The following is a 22,365-nucleotide window of genomic DNA, read 5'->3' as shown; positions in this document are numbered from 1 at the left end:
CCTAGCAAAGAAAGTAAAAATCAACCTAAAGTAAATATTTTCCTCAATGGTTCCTGATCCTATGGTGAGATCTTGCAGTGACATCAATAGGCAGCACTACATTGTATTCAAGGGTAATGTGGCATATAAATACACATCTTTCATTTCCAGTTATTTAATGAAACATCCTGTGGCGGCTGATGACATTAAATAGAAAAATACAATACAATCAGATAATAATGGCATTGGATAAATTTGACACCGCTATACTGCCCCTGCTCGGTTGTTTATTTTCTCTCACTTCAGTTTTACAATGGCAACCCAGCCTCTACCCTGTAAGAAACACAAATAAGGGCAACCTATGTGACTACATCCCGTCTATATAAATAGACTCTCCCCTGAGTTCAGGTTGATCGCACACAAAAAGCTCTAACTTAATTAGCATTGTTGCAGCAAACATCACATGCCACTACAAGCACTATTTGACAAATGGTGGGCTCAGTTGAGACAACTGCTCTAAAACATGGATTGTTTTGAGCACAATAAAGCTTAATTAGATTTGTTTATTCCAATAATGAGAAGCCAAAATCTTTACACCCATACATTTTACAACCCAATTTCCTTCGGGGTCAACCTTCAAGATCAATAAAGTTTTATTGAATTGAAAGTGTATTTAGTAAAATCCTTAATAAGATGACCTATCAGTATTATTAGTACATATTATGTACTAATATGCATTTATGCCAGAAATGTCTTTAGTGTCCACTACTTTGCGCTAACCAAAGAATTCATCTTATTTTTAAATACACTGATACTAAAGTCATAGCAAAGAAGATCTTAACAGTCTCCCATTTGTATTTGTTCATCTTTATATCAGCTGCAGATTGACTGCTGGGATGTGGTATGGAGCAGCGGTCCCCAACCCCCGGAGTCGTTTGGTACCGGGCCGCGAGAGTTGAGGCTTGGGTGTGAAATTTATGGTTTTCATGGTTTTTATCGTTTTTTGTCGTTATTTTTGTTTATATCATTTTTATCTTTAACTCAGTTTCCCTGGGTCTTTTCCCATGTGTTATGAATAAATCTTCTTTTCTTTGGTACTGGTTTTATTTTTTTGTATTTATCCGCGATACCTTAAAGGCCGGTCCATGAAAATATTGTCGGATATAAACCGGTCTGTGCCGCAAAAAAGGTTGGGGACCGCTGGTATGGAGCACGTTCTGTTTATCAGTCCACAGTGCTGCTGTGACACAGACTACAATTTTGAATAAATGCATTGTCATTTCATCAAGTGCTACACATGAAAGTTCATAACTGACAGACTACCTCAAAACCAATTTAAGTCCTGGCTTTAAAGCGTTTTTAATGCCTAACATTTCAATATTTTGGATACATCTTTCTTTCTCACTCAACAATGTGAGTGCATTTTGTATTCAGCAGACAAATGACATAGTATGGCAAAGTTAAGCCAAACTTGTGGAGAAAACTTTCACCTTTTTGACTGTGACAAATTGTCTCAAGTCAGAATTGACATTTACTACGCTGCTACTTTTAATGATTCAAAAGACTGGAAATGATGTCTTAATTTTTCATACATATAAACACCACAAAACAAAACAAAATCTTAAAAGAAAGTCTTTTATAGAGCATGTCCTACTTCAGAGTCACACAATACAAACCATGACACACAGGGATAGATGCTCTCCACTATAAGCATGGAGTGCAAATTGCAGTCTGTCCTCAGAATTAAGACTTTATTTCTCCGCACATTTCAGGCAAAACGCAGGGCTGCACTAAACACGAAGCCCCATTACAGGAACAATTTGGATGTTTAAAGATTTGGATGTGTAAAGACCCTGGAGCTCTGGTAACCTCGAGTTTAATATTTCCCAGCTATACAGCAAATGGATAATTTAATGGTTCTTCCCCATTGCTTGAAAAGAAATCTCCCTCTCCTTCACACTCTTGCATGCCTTGTCTCATTCTCGCTATTTCTCTTTCACTTCTATTCTCCATCTTTGTGTCTTTTCTCTCCTGCATAATGTTGACCTTACTGTCACAGTGACCATTGTTCTCTCTTTTTGGACATAAATATGCCCAACAGACTTACATCACAGCACAAGTATAAGCTGGTGACCTTTGCAAAAAGGACGTTTTATTTTAGTAATAATAGTCAGACAAGAAGAAAACAAAAATGTCTAAAAACCACAAAAACTAAAGCTAATGAATTTTATAGCTTGCAGACATCTGTACTTTGCTTCTAGTAAACAGCTGAAACTGAATTTAAAGTTATTTTCCAAACAAAAGCAAAAAAACCCTATGTACCCTTTTTACAATGCTAAATTATTCAGTATTTTATTTGACAGCTTAAAGGCAGACGAGGCAGCTGCACACACAAGTATAAAGCAATTGTAACCACCTGCAGCAGACTCTTCCTACTTATCCATCACAAAAAGACTCCCCATCAACATTTTCTTAACCAGGGTCCAAGGCAAGCAATACCTATAAAACTAGTGAGAGCCAATAAAGAAATATTGCAGTGAATCATACTGAGGTGAAAATAGTATAAACTATGCAGATATTGTCTCCTTATTGAGAAAGCTGCTTCCTTAAATGTTTATGTGACTACACCAGAAATGTACCATATCTCTATATTTAACAAAAGCAAACATTGAGGCCAGTAGCCAAGTACATGAGGTGACCTGCTGTCTGGATTTACTTTCACATCTATTCAGTGTATTTCAAAAAGACATCCCTCTTCCTCTCTGCCAGGCCTTTTTTCTGCACATTAAAAAATACTGAAAGAACACAAAAAACCCCATTTTTTTTCTCTATATATCGTTCTTCTAAACGATATAGTATGGACAAGCTTGGCTTTGTTGATCATCATCCATTGTCAGTGGGAAAACTGACAAAACAGCCAGAATCTGGTACTGTAGAACAGTTTTATAGGGTAGATCACTGAATGACTGAAGAAAGCCACAAAAAGATGGACAGGGGCTTTTGTACGGTGGTTTATAGAAGCGCTTTAACCCATAGACTGTATATAATATTTTAACCCTTTCACGCATAGTGGTCACTACGGTGGACAGCTATTCAAAGGCTGTTTTCTTGTATTTGTGTCAGTGTTGACGTTATACTTGTACATAAACCTCTACACTTGTCACTGATGTGTCACTCCATACCCTGCCACCCACTGTGCGTTTAATGTTACTGCAGATGTGTGGTGTGTTTCATTGTAACTATTATTATTTAACCCTGTCATGCATGAATTATGACAACCTCAATCGGGGGTTTTTTTCTTAAGTATTTTTATTCATCAAAAATACTTAAGAAAAAAATCCTGATTGAGGTTGTCATAATTCATGCATGGAAGGGTTAAAATCCAAGTTTAAAATTCCCTTATCATACCAGCATATTTAACAAATAATCTATTCAGGCACATCTTTAGTGGCTGGTTAATATAAACTTTGCTGCACCAGAGCCTGAAAAAACCCCAGAAGTCACTTCAGAGAAATTTTCAGTATGCAAAACCTACATCTGATGTTAAATGCAAATTACTTCCTATTGTGTGTAGCTGAGGTCGATATATTCAAATGGCGTGTACTCTTTGAAGACTAAAAAGAATATTTTCAGGCGCAATGTCAGTAAAGTTAAATTTCCTTTAACTATACTTGAAATCTAAACGCAAAGAAGACTGGGTGCATTTAATTTGCATTTGAGTTTATCCTTTTATGCAGGTATGTGATATTTTACCAATATGTACTCAACTGTAATATGTGCTCAACAGATCACATTAAGTTAACATAAATATTACTCTATAACCCGACTCTCACACAGACTACTTACAACCCATCTCAAATATCCAACCCAACATCACAGCAAGCCTTGTAATACACACATCAGTCCACCGTTTCGACTTCACACTTTGCCTCTCCAAAACATGAAATAGCCACACATGCTGAAATTGCATTACTGCATGTAGAAATTTTATTACCAGCAATGGGAGATAATATATTAAAAGCCACAAAGTCAGTAGTGAGCAAAAAAGGTATGAAGTACCTTGGTGGCTAATATGTATTGTGTTAATAATGTCTGTTTAAACACTTTTCCATGATTATTTTCACGTTGGCTTGAAATAAAATATTTCCCTCTGCTGTTCCTGCAGATTATTGCAACTTACTGCAAATTCTGCATGGGTGTCTATTCTCGATTTGGAGAGGCAAAGCGCGAAATGGACACGGCTGACCGGCGTGTCTATTACACGTTTTTCCGTGAAACTGCATTGAAATATCAGTTGTGTATAAAGGCTGGTGGTGCGAGTCATTTGTACCTCAGTGGTACCCAATTACAGATAACAGCAGGGTTAGGTGAGTATCACATCTCAAGAGCTGTGACTCCTGCTGGGATTATCTAAAACCAGGAAACTTCACTTTCTGAATGTTATATTTCTGTCATGTTACTGACATGTGGATAGAGAAAGACATTAGTGTGCAGATGAATCTTGTTTTTATTGTACATCAGTGACAGATGTCCACCGGTCCTGTCTTCAGTAGACCCTCAATAGTAATGACCACAAGCACAAATGACAAACAGTAACTTAGAATTGAAAGGATATATCAAACTACAGTAAGGTCCACAAGCATTTTAGCTCTGTACACTGTTAAAATTTACCTAAAATGAGTCATGGTGGTAGGCAATATCCAAATACCAAAAAACAAACAAACAAAATAACTGCCAGTGACAAAGGCACAAAAACAGGAAAAAAGATCTGTGAGCACCTCATGGGAACAGGCAATCTACTCTTTTCCAGCTGAGGAACCAAGACCTTCATCCCAGCTGCTTCACACTATAATCCATCCCACTGTGAACTGGAAGTTGTGTTTGGATAAAATCAACAGAACAACATCATCTGCAAAAAAGCGAACATGATTCCAAGTCCACCAAACAAGACACTCCTTAGACCAGGGGTCTCAAACTCCAGTCCTCGAGGGCCACTGTCCTGAAACTTTTCCATGTGTCCCTGTTTCAACACACCTGAATAAGATTAGTAGAGAACTTGACTGCATGCTGAAGTGGCAACCCCTAACCCCACTCAAGTAAATTTAAGTAAATCTAAGTGTTTGGAAAAATTTACTTCTAAAAGTACTTTTACTGCAACATGTTCATTCACTCATGAGCTGCTGTAACATGAATCAAATGGCATGCAGTCAAGTTCTATAGAGTACTGATAATGACCTACTAATTGTATTCAGGTGGTTGCAACAGGGACACAGGACACCAGCCCTCTAAGACTGGAGTTTGAGATCCCAGCCTTAGACCCTTGTAGCTCCTCCCCACTTTTCTGTCTACTCCGTAGTGCCCTGTAAATAATTAGCTGAAAATAAATTTTTAAAAAAAGTCTTGCTGAAGGAACTCAAATATGCAGAAGAAGTCGGAAATACTGCAGGTAATAAGAACCAAGATCACACTCCATTTGTATTATAAATTCATTAGTTGTTCTATTGGGCCAAATTCTTCATAATTCCGAAGAACCCTCGTGTCGGTGTATTACACAAGGTCCCATATATTAGACCAAATCCACAAAACACATGCAGAGTTTTCTCTATGCTTGAGAAAGACAAATACTGGCCTAGTTGGTGTGTCAAAATTAATTCAAAATGCATTGAAAATGGATGTGATTTCACAGATTTCCATTTAAGTGAGATGGTAAGGGCCATGGTGCGGGCTGCCTACTTCTAATTAGAGATGTTAAAATTCTTTTACATAAATGTCATTGTGTAGACAAGTGCCAATAGATAACTCACTTAGCTTGCACTGTAAACAATCCAAATGTCTTCACAATGATTAGCAAACAAGGATACAAAGGATCAAAAAAGCAACCACAAATATCAAACAAGAACATAAAAAATGAACGTTTTTTTAGTAGAACACCCACAATAAAATCTTAAAAATAGCTGGAGGCAGCAAACCTGAGGCAAGTGTGTGATTGTGAATTCACTGGGCTATTGCAAGCACTTTTCTCACCATGCCACAAACCGACCTTTCTTTAAGGATATAAAAAGTTGGAGACATGTTGTTGTCTGGATATCTGCATCTTACATGCCTCTCTGTCGGCTAATTTTGGGGGAGATAAGTTCAGAGATGCACTGCGTGTGTGAATATGGCTCAAATGAGAGATCATTGACTTTGCTCAACTGCTGCTCAACTCCTTTTCTCAGTCAACAGGAATTTAAATACAGGAATGCAGGTAAATCACACAATTGAACCATAAAGGAGGTTTCTTTTTTTGGCAATATGAAAATCACATCCAGTGAAATGCAACACCGTTGAGACCTGGATGATCTGAGTACAGACAGAAATACTCAAGAATTGCATTTTTGGTTCGTATTACTGACATAAAACTTTAATATGATTCAATCTGAAAGGATGAGACAAAGAAATTCAAGAATTCAAGAAATACCAGTCTCACAGTTTAGACCTCACAAACACACTTAAGTATGTAATATATCTTTAACAAAGGCAAAAACCCTTATCTGAATTCAAAGGAAGCCCCCCGTCCTTCAAAACATCCTCCAAAAACAGGTAATGCATGCAATATTCAACAGCTACTACCGCAGTAGTTTATGTGAAATTCTGTCAGCTAAAGCTTAAATGGAGTGTGAACACTGTGATGAATTATTGATGACTTAAGTACTCAAAAATAATTAAGAAAGTGCGCATCAGAAGTTTGCTCCTAGTCTGAAGGGAGAAGCTTTGATACAAAAACACAGTGGTCAGCTTACACGAACACTTTCAGTGTTGCACAGGACCTAATTACATCAAAGTCTGCATTGCATTAACGTTAGTACCCCCAAAAATCAAAGAAGTCACTAATATTGAAATAAGAGCATCGTTTTAAAAAATAATGTTTTAATAGCTCTAATGATAGATTTAGTTAGTAGCTTTCTCTGTACGTCTACCAATAGATAACTACAGTATCTAATCTCCCATAAGGTTGAGGCATATGAGAAATACTAAAAGAAATAAGAATATTTTTACACTGAGCTACCTGAGTAATCTTTGCACCTCTAAGGACCAGAAACAGATAATTATATTTGCAAAAGATGAAAATGCTAATGCTTCATTATTATTGCTTCTAAATATTACCCACAAGTAAATGTGGATCCAACAAAGTGCTATTTCCTGTTCAATAAATAAGCCGCTTCATTAAAACACCAATGAGCCAACACTGTAAAGTTTAATAGACCTGACAAAGTCAAGATGTTGGCATGGTTGCTTCTCACTTAATACCCCCTGGGCAGTCTCTCACGAGTGTGTAGGCACTTAACAGCTGACATTTACAAATGTCTGGAGGAACAGACTGATTTGATTGACTGTTTTTTCCCCCAAAAACTGCTGAATGCAATATTAAACATTTCTGAAATAACAAAAATCTATCTAGTCTAAAAAAATCTGGATACTGATTTGTAAATAATGGGATTTGAAATAAGCGGGTAGAAACAGAAAAAGTGTAAATGTCATCCTACTGAATTTCAAACATTAACATTGTGTAGACGTAGAGATTTTCATGAAAACATGTTTTAAGTTTTCTATCTCTCTCTCTCTCTTTAAAAAATTAATACTCTTTTGATTGAGTGTGGCTGAGTGTGTGTGTGTGTGTGTGTGTGTGTGTGTGTGTGTGTGTGTGTGTGTGTGTGTGTGTGTGTTGCTTTAAAGAATTATTTTTGATGTTTTGGAAAAACTCACATACATTTTCTTACTAATTCAAGTGTGAAAACTGATAACTATGGGCAGAAATCTGTGCCATCAGAAACTGAATTTGAATAAGTTAAATTTGAATTTGAATTGCTCAGATTGAATCTGAATTGTAACTTGAATAAATGCTTTTGAAAACTGAATTTGAATTAGTCTAATTTGAAATTGAATTTATGATTTGAAAATGATGATCACTAAACTGAAATTGAATTTTATATTTTGAAAATGAATTGATTTGCTTTGAAGCTGCATTTTATCCTTTAAACATTCAGCTCTCGAATAATTTCAGTTTCACTTCTCACCATTCAGTTTCAGTTCTACAATTCAATTTCAGTTCCAAAATTCAGTTTTTTGGAACTTACATCCGGTTCCGGTTCAAGCGCAGATTAATAGAACTACGTTTTACTAGCGGACCGAAAGTGTTACTGACGGGAATCTACAGCGTCTTGAGCTGAATTAAGACTTCAGAAGTCATTGGTCATGTCGAATGACCAGCGGATAAACTCTCAGGTTGGTAATAAATGTATTACATGTATAAGAACAAGCGTCATGTTAACAAAAGATAGCCGTACAGTAACTGTTATGCTTATTGTAGCTGTTAGCTAAAAATGCTAATTGACAAACAAATATGATCGACTGTTTCTAGTAGAATTCCAAAGTTTTCATCTTGGACCCTCTCAGAGTACCCCCTCTGTATGCTTGCAGAGACCCTACAGTAGGGAAACATGCAAAACGGTGTCCAAACCTTTTGTATTTTAGCTTTATTTATGTCTTACACAGCATCCCAACTCTTTAGCTAACTTAATAACTTTAGCTAAAGTGAATAGTTAGTCTAATTCATTAGTGCAGCATTACTGGATCACCTCTGTTTGAAGTGATATAATGTGATGTACAACTATCACTAAAACAGCAAACTTTGTAAATAAGCAAACAACACTTCTCATTCTCTAAACGTTTGGCCACAGCTGTAGATTACACTATCAGTGCTTGTTCACTCTTGACAATAATTACATTTCTAAATTTACTTTGTGCATTTACAGGTAAACAATATCTAATATTTTATCTAAATGACTGCTTTGTCTTTGAAAAGGGTGAAGAGCCTGAGGCTGGTGACAGTCCAGTTCTACTCTAAGTACATCCTTACAGTGGCTCACAGGACAAGGCCACATTCCTGTCCTGCCAGAAGAGAAGAGAAACTTCAGAGTCTTCATGCAGTTCAACCACACCTGTCATATTCCATATGACAGGGGTCTCAAACTCCAGTCCAAAGCATTTATTCAAGTTACAATTCAGATTCAATCTGAGCAATTCAAATTTAACTTATTCAAATTCAGTTTCTGATGGCACAGATTTCTGCCCATATATCCTTCCAGTCTATATATAGTCACAGCCAGTTACTTTAGCTGTGCATAAATATTTATAGCATATTTATATACATTATAATATATACAGTATATTTGGATTATACATAAATAACCCACATGTTTATATGTTAATCTCTATTTGCTTTTGTGTGTTTGTGTGCATTACTTAAAGGATATAGAATCATAATACACATATTGAGGATGTAGCTCATCTTATAAGATTTGAGAAGGACTGAACAGATGGCGGTTGCCCTGAAAAAGCCATCAGCCAATCGGTAAAAGCACGATGCTGCACCAACACACAAACACAGTAAAGGTTTGAACAGTTTCAACTATATGACGCACTGGTGGGCATACCTGGTCATTAACACTGAAAAGATGCATTCAGTGTTCTTAATTATCTGCATTCATAAAGTAAATTACCATGTTGTTTCTTCTTCAGTTTGCTGAGATGAACCTGGGATGCTGATCGTACCAGCAGCTGATTAAGGTGTTTATGAAGAACAATTCTAGCGACAACACAAGCAGTTTTCCTAATTACATTACAGCAGCTTTCTTTTTTTGGGGGGGGGGGGGGGGGGGGGGGCAAACGTTTCTATTTTCACACTAGAGCTAAAACAAAACAAAACACAATCTTACTTAAAATTTTGAAAACAATATTTCATCCTAAAGCTCTGAGCTCAGTTAGGTATTCACAGTAGCAATTTTTGAGCAGCTTTAGTCAAGCATTTTTTGATAGTGTATATTCACAATTTCCTTTTATTAACTATTAAGTTACAGCACCCCAATATCTCAAATGCTCCTTCTGACCCATTAAATCCTTTCTTAGCAATATATGTTAAATATATTTGGGACATCTTAACCAAACTGGACTAAAGAGGATGTTGTTGTACTACAAAATCCATCAACGTCACCTCAGCAGAGGTTTTTAATAGCTGCTCTCAAGTAGTTATTCTTTCACACATAAGCCTGAGAGCATCCTGTCACACTGACTCACTGCTCTTATCTAAAAAAAAAAAAAGGACATAAGCCACACTCTGTCCCAACACAAAAGATTGACAAAACCATGGCTAGTGCCTGAGGAAGACAGAGGGAAGATCCACAATATAAGCTGACACACAGCACAGTAAAAAGTATTTACCCTCATCCTGATTAAATGTTTTAATATTAACAAATATAACTCAAGTAAATACAAAATGCAATGATGATTTCAGGGGAAAAGGTCTTGTTCCTTCCTCTTGCAAAAACAAAGCATGCCGTTAAACAACAAAACACAACGTTAATTGACATTTTAATATGCCAGAATTAAAAACCCCTTTCACATAGCACAATTTGACCTGGCAAACAACTTGATTTCAAATTTGAATTTTAAAACACTGTTAAAATGGAGAATCATAGTGTAAAACAAAGTAGGTAGACTCAAGTATATTTCTACTTGCCAAACTAAGAAAACAGTCTCCATGGATGACAAGCTTCTTTTTTAACTGCACAGGAAAGCAGAAAAATGGGCATGTCACACTACTTTTCCCCACATCTTTTCAGGAAAGGAGACAACGTCTTGCCCATTTACTGATTTAACCAACAGGCTTTTGAGCAGAGTGTCAATATCTGTAAATGATTAACTTTTGTAACATCTTTTAAAGCACCATGAACCACGAGTTCTAACTTGTGATTCATGTCATGATAACAGTCAGGTTAGGATTGATCTTTTCACACAGCAGAGTGATTCCTCTGTATCAGCCCTTCACAGAAGCTAAAATATGACATGACTATGTCATTTAGAATGCCACATCGCTATACTGTTGCTTTAGCAAAATATTTTTGCAATAGAAAATCAGTTTACATTTTCTTGTACAAAGTCTAGGTATGTCTGACAGCTGTATGCCAGCCTCAGATGGCCATTTAGTGCCAAAAAAGGGAGCTACTTCAATGTCAGTCCTCTAACAAGTAGTGTACCAAATGACTTACTCCACTCCAGGAAGCTATTGAGCAACATAACACAGTACTTAAAGAAATGAAACACGTAATACATCCCAGCACTGTTTAGCTAGCTGTAGTTTTCACACCAAAGTAGCCAACTGCTGCCCGCTGGCACGCTGAATGAATATAAGTAGCACATACTATATTACACATTGAGTTTATTCACCAGACTTTCCTTTTAATCTATAGTCCTTTGATGTCAGGGTAAAATCAAGTGATGTGTTACAAAGTGCTGTCCTATTTCATCTGATGTCACTTGAAGTTTATTGACTATACACACGGGAAATGCTAATTTTATCCAGAAAATGGTCTGAATAATTTCTGAAGTGACTGTACATGTTGGAAGCCATTGAAGTGAGCATCTGGTAAAACTAGAAAGGTACTCGGTTAGTATGTTCTCCACCAGGGCCAGTGCGCTATTTCTGTTAAAAAAAAAAAAGATTACATTTTTCTTGGGCTCTTGCTGAACCCAAGCGCCACATCTTTCAAGTTTCAATGATATTCAGCTCAATCATTTTTATGTAACAAAAGGCTTTTGTTGGTGGACTAATGATCATCATCAGACTTATTTTTCGTGTGCTATAAATGTTTGTTGTGTCTGGCTCTGAAATTCTTCAAAGTCTCAGGTTGTCAGTGAGGAAGAGCTTTTGTGACATGCTTATTAAATTAATCCTGTTTACTTTATGGATTGGAAGAAATTAGTCCCCAGTGTATTGAAAATTATTGACTGCTGAAATCAGGTTTAATTAGGCACTAATTGATTAAAGTATTAGCTAGACAGTTATCTGATATTGCTTTTGCTTTGTCTTTATCACCATATGGAATATGCCTGAACAGTTAGCACACAAGAAGCAGTAGTGCTAGAAAGAGAGGTGACCTTTTAATGAAGGATAAAAAAAATACATTAGAATTTCTATCACTCAGCTGATATCCTAAATTAGTTTTTGTTTAAAGGTTACAATTGTTTGTTTGCTATAAATACAACCTGTATATTGAGCCTGATGAGGAAACAAATTAAATGTCACAAAACAACTTTGTTTTATTATTTGATCTAGATGGTAATAATAAATTACCTTAAATGAAGAACAGCGCAGTATTTATTTAGTGACCTTCAGATGTAGGTGGTTGCTAGTTAGGGGCGATTTACCTTTTGAACAGGTTTCCCCGTATGCATATCAATCTAAGGAGGCTGCTGATGATCTCTGCGCAGGTACATGTGCATTCATGTGCTCGCAACTGTTAACTCACGCTAAAATTTGACTGCCTTACCTGCCACACTACTGGCTCGACGTGATCAGCTGTGATGGACAGGCAGACGCTCAGCACGACGGTGTGAGAGGCAGAGGTTAGAACACTGGCGATGACGGCGTCCCGCATGGAGAACGGCAACATGGTGTAAACCACAAACACGATGAACAGGAAGAATGACACCTGCGGAGAAAGTCAGACAGTCATATAACATTTGCAAAGAGAAATGGAAAGGAGAAAATAAAAGGAGCAGAAGAAATGCATGCAGAAGAAAGGAAAATATAGATGCAAAAATGTGGTAATTTGAGATTTCAGTTTTCTGGACTAAATAGCCAGGTCATATTAGTGCCTTCAGCTTACTTAAGGGGGACAATCAGCCCATACACTTCAAATCTGACATCTCTAATGTAGCACAAGCAGTGGCTCCCTTTTTTTTTTTTTTATCCAGTTTTAACACACATACAATTGTATAAACACACAAATATATACACACACATAGGTTCTCACACACAAACACTTCTTTAATTCACTTTCTGCTGCAGGGTTAAAGCTTCTTGGCTGTTCCCCTGCCTGAATAGAAAGGATTCCGTCTTCTTCCTGCCTGTAGCCCGGATCTGGTTAACCATCCTTGGTATATTTGCAGGACTTGTGGGAATGTTGTGTTAGGGTGCAGCAAGATGCAAAGAGGAGAGAAAATGCAGCCAAAGGACAGTGCGTGACTAAAACAGTAATGCGTCTATTAAAGCATGACTAACATAAATGTCTTTGACGCATGACAACTTCTGAAGCTGCTCTTAATCAAATGTAGCAAACAATAGATTTTGCATGTCAGATGTGTTCTCAGCACTAGATATATTCCGTTTTTTAATGCACTTGGATAAAACAGAGACATCCACCATGTGGTATTACTGTTGGGCCTACATTACAATATAAAGCACCTTGAGGTAACTGTTAATGTGATTTGGCGCTATATAAATGAAACTAATTTGAAATGAATTGCATTAATTGTGAATGACCTGACAATTACTTGCTTTATTCTCTCCTGTCTGTGCTCAGATCCAATTGATTTGAATACTTGAGTTCTCACTTACAGCTCCTCTAAGCTCTTATTCATGTGTGAAAATAATATTTAACTACACTTATGAACCTAAACATAAGTAAATATTAAAGTTTTGTCTGGTCCATTAAAGACAAGACACTGATGTTCACATCTGAATAAAAAAAATTAACCAAAAGTGATAGGCCAAGTAATATAACTCCCATCTATAACTTCAGAATAAAAAAAAAACCACCACAGTAATTTACAGCTTTTTGCTGTAAATTTGCTGGATGCTGTAACCACTAGTGTAGTAGACCATGAGTTCTGCAATTACAAGAGCAGAAACAAATGGATATGAACAAATGGAGATCATCATAACATACAAACACTACCTCAAACTAAAAGTTCAAACAGCAGCCTTAGATGATAAATGTCATCTACTTTAAGAATAATGTAAAAGAACCCAATATGTTCCTGATAAGAGTGTGGTGTTATTAAAAAGCCCCCCAGTAGAGCAAGAGCAGACACCCATCCAGATATCTATTAAAAAAAGAATTTCACTTATTCAGTCCAAGAATAACAAACTGTATCCACACAAAAGATAACGTAAGAAAAATAGAAAAATAGAAAAGAATGCATTTTATTGTCACTGTGCACATGTACGATTAGTTTAAGATCAACAGCAACTCCTACCCAGTACACACATGTAAAAAAAGATGGGGTAAGGTATCAGCCACTATCTGCTATATCATCAACTATCAAATATTGGCTTTCTTGATAGATTTTGATCGAAAATGTGAAAAACTGCTACATTAATATTTGGCAATCAACTGAGTAAAGCACTTAACATAATAAGACATCAAAGTGCTTGGAAGTACTGATGAAGTTTAAATATTTGAAAAGTCAAACCAATATGAAATAGAGCAACAATGATTTTTAATTGAAGATGATACTGACAGTATACACTATGCATTGATTATATTTCATTTTATTAAAAAAAAAAAAAAAAAAAAAACTTGTTGAAGTGCTGACTCCTCAAAAAAAAATGTTCGAAAGGCTGCTGGGATGATGCAGCGTCTCTGTGCATTTCTCAATAGTTGCAGAGCATCTTACTGAACGTAAAGAGCCTTGAAAATTCTGCCTGACATATCATTACAATGAACATCAGATTACTACCATCTGTTACTGACAATCAAATGCATTTACAATTATTTCCTGTTATTATGAGCATAATAATGGTGGTTTCCTGCAGTGTTTCGAGAGTGAGAAGAAATTAATCATTTTCAGCGAAGTGACTGACACAAAGGCCAAGCACCTGAATTACGCTCAATATAAAATTCCACAACCTCCTACTAATAAATGTTCACATTGCTCTAAGATGCATATAACATTTAAGAGTGTTTGAATATACAAATTCAAGCAAAAGCAACAGGTAGCAGTTGAAGTGTATATTTTGCTTCATGCATGGTGAAGCCTTGCAGTGGTTTGTTTTTATTACCTACAGAAGTTCTACACCTCCCTCTTTGTAGAGACAGTGTATAGTCACGAACACCAACATCTGCAGCTGCTTGACCTTCATAGCAACTATGTCTTTTTCTAAATCAGTGGAGCTCATCTTTTTAGATATGCAGTCTGGCATTTCCATTTTCCATTTTATCCAAGTCATTACACATGTATAAACTAACAACAATTACCATAATAATCCCCACTGCATAAATTACTGACAGAAAATGTTATATTGAGTGTGTGGAGAGAAAATGATTTTCAAAAGATGCAGGAGAAAGTGCAAAGAACCAACAAAATATCTAATGCTGCGTGATCCCCATTTCTATCAAATGCATACCTAGGGTCCAGGCCTGAAACTGTTAAGATATAGAGCACTACAAAAGAACATCAACATTTAGCTGATAATATCTCTGGAAGACAAAGTAAATTTAAAGTTTATAAATTTGCATGCATCTTGTTTTCCTTCATTTTGGTCCCAGGGGAGATATGTTTTTTAATCTCTTTGTGCCAATGCCTGACGGAGCTTTAATTGGGTGCAGTCTTTTTTTGTCATGGTTCAGTTGTGCTGGCAATAATAGTTAGGATCCAAGCATGAATGCAGCACTGAGAAGCTTTAGAGGCCATCTATTGGGAAGCAATGCTGGAACGGGAAAGGAGGCAGAAATGGCAGGAAAGCATTGTTATATATTTTGGCAAGAAGGGAGAGCAAGTAGTCACCTGTTTATTGTGCGGAAATGCTGACAAAATAAGATGACTGTGGAGAAATATGAAATTTGATGAGCACAGAGGAGAAAACAAGAGCAGGGTGACTAGTAGAAAGGTAAGGGTCATTTAAATGATGAGAGAGCTCACATAATTGATGGTAGTTTTAATCTTGAGCATTTTTGTTTGTCTTGGCCAATGTAGGTACATGGCACACGCTTCGTAACTCATTTCATGTGATGCTAGTCAATCAAAGCCTTCATTCAGAATACGAATTTTACGAATTTCTTTTATTTATATAGCGCCAAATCACAACGACAGTGGTCTCAAGGCGCTTTATATTGTAAGGTAATACATACAGAGAAAAACCCAGCAATCATATGACCTCCTATGAGCAAACACTTTGGCGACAGTGGGAAGGAAAAACTCCCTTTAAACAGGAAGAAACCTCTGGCAGAACCAGGCTCGGGGAGGGGCGGGGCCATCTGGTTGGGGAGAGAGAAGTAAGACAGGAAAGTGCTTCCACGGTGAGATTAGATGCAAAATCAGGTTTAAAGCTGAGATGGTCTATATGTGAAACATAGGAAAGGAAAAACTTAAACTATGGCTTTTTATTTTAAACATTGATCTGAAGTCTTTTTCAAAAGCTGTATTTTATTTTTGACTGCTGATCTTAAATTCTCTTAAATGAAAATAGAACATTTTTTACTTTTTTTAAAAAATTATTATTAAAGTACCATCCACTTAATTTGTGAAAATTAATTCAACATTGTTGGAATACTGCTGAATAGTACTTTGTCTTATATGATAGCCAGTTTTTGAATATACAGTATGTAGTTGGGCTACTTTCAAATATACTGCATTGAATTATGATGCAACTTTTTGAAAATTTGGACTTTTATTTGAGGAAATTTACTCTAACTGGACTTCTTAAATTTGATCTAGATCTGATCTAGACAGAGACTGCAGATGAAGGCGAGGAGAAATTTAGTTCTTCACAAAAGTCCCCCAGTGGAATTTAAGTTTTTATCCCTTCAGTGCCCCATGATAGCAAATGTATGTTATGGTCCATGTGCGTAAACATTAGAAATTAAACATTAGGCCCCAAGATTATACAGACAATAATTATTCATTTTAATATGGCAGAAGGGGAATAAGAAAGTATTAACTTACTTCCTAATACAGGAGAGAGCCGCTAATGCTGCCAAGCACCATCTAGCACAGTAACATAATTTGCTTAGGGTACAGAAAGCCTTTCCCTAAATTAATTCTCTGAAATTTAATGCCGCTAACTCAATCACAAAATTGTACCCAGTATAATGGAGAGGCTGCAGGAGTGAAGACACCTGCTAAGTTCTCCTACACAGTTGATACACGATGTAGTATTAAGAGTGCAGGGAATCCTGCATTCTGGTTACAGGAAGCACATAAGGGCAAAGGATGGATGTTGAACTTGATTTCTTGAATAACTTAAATTTCAAGACAAGGTCTGAAATGTCAATTAACAATATATTTCAATATTGTTAACATTTATCCATATCTTCTGTGCAACTTTTGATCCTAAATCAAATCATCTAGTACTCATTGTAAATAAAGCTTACATAATGTAAACATCACCAGTACGAGTGAGTACATACATTTTGCACAAAAGCTTTATGAGATAATTACAGCAATCAAATAGTCAGGATACACAATAAATTAAACAAGCCTGAAGCTTCAGAAGATAGAATGAACAAAGCACTCAAACAGCCGTATATTACTTCAAGTACAAGTAAACATAGACTCAGAAATAAAAAAGGCTCTGATATGCAATAAAGACACATTTTCAAAAATGATGGGTTGATTTTCACATTATTTCACCTGTGTTTTGCATACATGTGAAAGACATCATATTAATGGCTTTGCTCCCGCCCCATCCTGTTTTCATAGTTATTAAATCCAAAATGCCACCAGGTATCTCTTCTTAGTTCTTTCATTGGCTTCAGTAGACACAGATCAAACTGATTCAACTGATGCTGGTTCACTAGAATTGGATGGACCTCACTCTGTGATGAATCAAAAGTGCAAAAGTGTCCAGCAAACTGGGTTAAAGCTTCAGAAAATCAAAAGAAAATGGAATACATAAGGAAAACAGATGTCTATTTTTTATGGTTTATTACTGGATCATTCAAATGGAGCCCAGCCGTATTACAGGCTTTGTTATCTAAAAACTGCGGCCCAAGCTTTTTGTTGGTTCATCATGCTAAGTCAACTTTGCTTCTCTCCATGAATCTATCCCTTGATAATTACACTGGTGAGGGTTCATAAAACAAATTATAGAGATGGAGTGTCACATTACATCAGCCTTTTAGTCCACAGTCAGTGGCTGAGATTAGTGTACAGGTTAGATTTACTACATGGGATATGTGCGCGTTGCTGTCCATGTGTGTCAGCTATTTATAGTCAGAGATGACATATACTCATTTCATTTCTGGCTACACTTATTAAAATTGAGTAAAGAAAAAATGTATTGATTTGAAGTAAAGATGCAAAATTAAATGGAGTACATAAGAGGCAATTAGCCAAGTGCTTGGTTTGCAATTTATGTAATCTGTCTGGGTATGTTGACCTTGATCACTAAGATAAATTAAACCGGTAAAGGAGAAAAAAAAAACAATTACTTCTCGTTACACTGAAATGCATCTGTCCCTGTCCTTTCTGCCACCATTTGCCTGTCTTTCCTATCACTAGTTCCTGTTCTATTGCCATCTTCCCTCTTTTCGTGCATCTGGCATGTGTGTCTGAGAGACAGGGAGAAGGAAAGGAGGAGAGGAGGCATAGTCCAGACATCTCTCAGTGAGGGGTAGAGGCTGGACCACACAGATAAGCCTTTCTTCCTACCACCAGCAAATAGAGAGGGCTTTGTGGGAAAAGGATAAGCATCCAATTGATTTCAGGTTTGAAAATGGAAAGTGCACTCCATAATAACTAAATCTGAGAGAGCAGGAATGGTGAGCACAACAACACATAAGAATTTTTTAACCATCAACAATGCAATGCTTCTTTTACATGATATTAACTGTACTGACAGTGCAGCTTTTAGTATGACTATATTTTGCTCTCTTACCATCACATTATCTCTCAGAGGAAGTCACCATAAAAGTACATATGGAGATGTCACTCGTTTTATTTAATCCACAATATACTGGATAAACAGCAGAAATCTAATGGGAGAAAGCTTTGCAAATTCTGCAAGAGATAACACAGGTTCCCAGGCTAGTCCGTTTCCCTTGGGTGGGCAGGTTCTCTCTTTTCAGTGGGTTTAAAAAATGTAATCAGGACAAAAGGGAAATCATCTAGTTTTGTCAACACATGAGCAGAAATGCAACTGGAAAATATTCAATTCAGAGTGCCATCTATAAAGATCAAAAACAAGTCATGTTATTTCCTTAAATGAATAAGTCCAGTTACTTTTTAAGCTTTAGGCTTAAAAGGTCATATGTAGTGAGATAAAAAAAAAAAAAAAAAGAGTAAAAGAATGGAAAAGACACTTGAATTTAAGAGCTAAGTGTACACTATATTTTGAATTTTCACCTACTTTGTCACCAGACAGCCCTCTTCTTGTGGATAACTAAAGCATATCCAAGCCATTTTACAATGTGTTTGTAGTATGTGTAACTTTAGTCTTTTAAAGCTTAGCTGCAGTAACAAATGGAAGTTGCTTTTGAAATTGGGTATCGGTACCACAAAAAATGTATTGCTGTCATAAATTAGAATAAATGTTGTGTTTGGGAATTCTAGGATGGTCCAAAGGCCAAGACATGCCAAACATTTTTCACAAATATTTCATCTACTGGTATCAAACTCAGAGTATGGTATTTAGTGTACAGTGTAAGCTTACAGACGTTGCCGTATATAAAATAGCCAGTGATGCTGAAATAAGCAAAAATGCACTTACTTTATCAATACATGCTTCCAGTACACACATGATCTGATCAAGTTATGATAGTGGGTGTGCCAGTCTGGACTGGTTGGTGCTTTCAATGCTTTATCATATAAGGAATGGAAGCTTTCAGTTGGTGTAGATGACATAAAAGATGTAGACTCTATCCCAGATGTTACAAACTTCTTAAGCTTATGTGTAATTTCCCATAGGACAATTTGTATTCACTCATCTGGCCTTATTCCTGGGCTTTCAGGCTAGCCTTTTCTACACTTCCAGCTCTTCACTATTGAACGTGATTCTGTTATCATCACCCTGACCCAATCTTTTGTTGCCCACCTTCTGTGAACCAATCAGCCACTGCTCTGCATGCTTTAAATCTCGGTGCTTTTCTTCATTCGTGCAACTCACTGCTTCCACCTCATCTTGCCCAGTTGTCCAAGTCTCCACCTGCTTCGCCTCTACCACCAGTGTCTATACTGGGAGGGGGGCTAATCTTTACTTCCACAAATTATGACGAGGCTCTCAAACAGTCTCGACTTAATAAAATAACTTCAGTAAAGGTTACCAGATTGTTTCACAGGCTTTCACCTCTATAAAAATGAGAGTTTTGGTAGCTGGGTGCACGTTTTCCTACCAGGACATCCCAGCAAATTCACCCCAATGTCAGACCATGCAATGCTTAGAACAACTGACTACTTATCTCAGACTACAGTTATGAGTTAAATGTTTATGATAATGACAGCACAATCACAAGAAGACTGTAGAAAAAGACTAGGTAGGCATAGCCTTTTTTTTATGGTGGCCCCTAGAGACAAAGCACTTACAAAATCCAAAACACATGCAAACCCCAAAACACAATGGAAGTGCTCCAGGACGCTAGGGGCAGTGTTGAGCTTTTGTTACCTAGTAACTACCAAAGACTGCTCGAAATGCGGCCCTCAAATGAGACCACGGGACTGTAACAAAATGATTGTTGGGCTTCATTACTGTACTGAGCAGTCATTTTAAGATTAGCTAATTGTTATTTACTAACTAATGTTGTTCATGAGACTAAAGTCATCTCACTGTTTTGGATTTTGTACGTGCTTTGTCTCTAGGGGCCACCGTATTTTTTTTTTTTTTTTCCTGGCAAAAAAAAAAAAAATACAGCACATCAGGACAAACACTTCATACCGAATAATTTGGACTTCTTTTGAAGCCTGGGCACCTTGTAATTATTGAGTCAACCTTCTCATAATAAATGAAATGTGAAACCATCAATCTGACAGAAAAACCTGCCTGAAACTGGATTATACAACAGTACAATGATCCCAAGTACACCAGCAAATTTGTAGCATAATGGGTCAAAAAATAAAGAATCAAAGTGTTGCAATGGTTCAGTCAAAGTCCAGACCTCAGTCCAACTGAGTTGTTGCATCAAGATGTTGAGAGAGCTTTCCATAAATAAATATTTGCAAACTTTAATAACTTAAAGTAATGTTGTAATGAAGAGTTTGCCAAAATTCCTTGATAATGGTTTTAGAGACTGATAAAGACACTCATAAAATGATTACTTAATGTTACTGCTGCTAAAGATGATTCTACAACAACCAACCACAACCATTCTACTTTTTCACAGGACTTCGCTGTTCAGCATGTTTTCTGACTCTCCGAAACTGTTCATCTTATTGTCATTTTCAGTGTATGGAGCAATTTTCAATAAACTGTTACTATATAATAAAGAAATGTTGCAGCTAGTATAAAAGGGAACCTTGATAGCTAAGGTAAAAAAGGCTTCATCTTAATAAAAAAAAAAAAAAACATGTCAATATTTTAAAGAAATGTATGTAAAATAATGTTGGTGTTGGCCTTTTTTAGTGTGCATGCTGGTGTCTGAGGAAATGTTCTTCGAGGACAACTTGCTTATATTACATATTGAATTTTTGATTGTGACAACTGGCAACAACATTTTCATCTACTTACTAGCGAGGGCTACACTGCATGAAAGACATGGGAAAAGTCATCTAAATGACCTTAGGGCTGTACATGACAGGTGAAGCGATTAGAGAGGATGAAGCCGATGCTCTAATCAGTATTTTGTTCCCCTACTTCTCATGTCTACCACTTTGCTACAGCATAGGAAGCTATAATTGACTCTGCCTTTTACTTTGAATTCCCTAGTTTCTCCTCTGCAGCAGATATGCACTTAGCAACTGGACAGTAACACCGGGGTAACCACAGTTTCAAAGATTGGTTGTTAATATAATTGATTATGATGCAATTGCGCAGCATGCTCCAAATTCATGATTAAAGTGAAATACTTGAAAAATAAATAAATAAAAAATTAAAGATCCCCTCTGGACATGCTTATTAATACAATTATCCAATCAGCTTTTAGGTCATGTTCACATTGACATATATAATTGGCTTTATTTTGTATATGAGATTGTGGAGTTACTGATCTCATAAGATTTTCATATTTAAAGAGTTGGGAGAAAATGGATGGAGGGATTAATAACAGCAATTATAGGTTTTAATTGTGTCAGACAAGCACAAAAGTCAGTTAAATAATACATTTGGCATCAGCAGGAAGAATCTAGACCGGCGGTTGTAGTGTAATGCTATGGGCAATGTTTTCATCACACTACAAACTTTATTACCAATCAGTCACTGTTTGATGACCTGATTTAGAATTGCTTTAAGCAACTCTTAATATCTTCTATATTTGCTATTTTCAGCATGAGAATGACCACACCACAAAGGTTAGCTCAAACTGATGTAATGGAGAGAATAATGATTGCAATGTTCACCAGATCTGAAGTAAATTCATCAGAAATTTGTACCTGAAATGTGTAGCTGTGGAAACTGTGAGGGCCACAAACCAGACG

The 22,365-nt window shown here is 36.5% G+C and overlaps 1 protein-coding gene across 2 annotated transcripts in view; it reads right to left on the bottom strand.

Moving 5' to 3' along the window:
* adcy2a (adenylate cyclase 2a) overlaps nucleotides 1-22,365 on the bottom strand; it is a 75,106-nt gene that overhangs the window by 22,285 nt on the left and 30,456 nt on the right. For both annotated transcript variants that reach the window (XM_080895547.1, XM_080895546.1), the window contains exon 4: nucleotides 12,348-12,509. In XM_080895547.1, coding sequence (XP_080751673.1) covers nucleotides 12,348-12,509 — 162 coding nt within the window. The remainder of the gene's footprint in view (nucleotides 1-12,347; nucleotides 12,510-22,365) is intronic.

The sequence above is a fragment of the Rhamphochromis sp. 'chilingali' genome (genome assembly GCF_963969265.1).
Source record: "Rhamphochromis sp. 'chilingali' genome assembly, chromosome: 11".
NCBI lineage: Eukaryota > Metazoa > Chordata > Actinopteri > Cichliformes > Cichlidae > Rhamphochromis > Rhamphochromis sp. 'chilingali'.
This window is presented reverse-complemented; position numbering and strand designations above follow the sequence as displayed.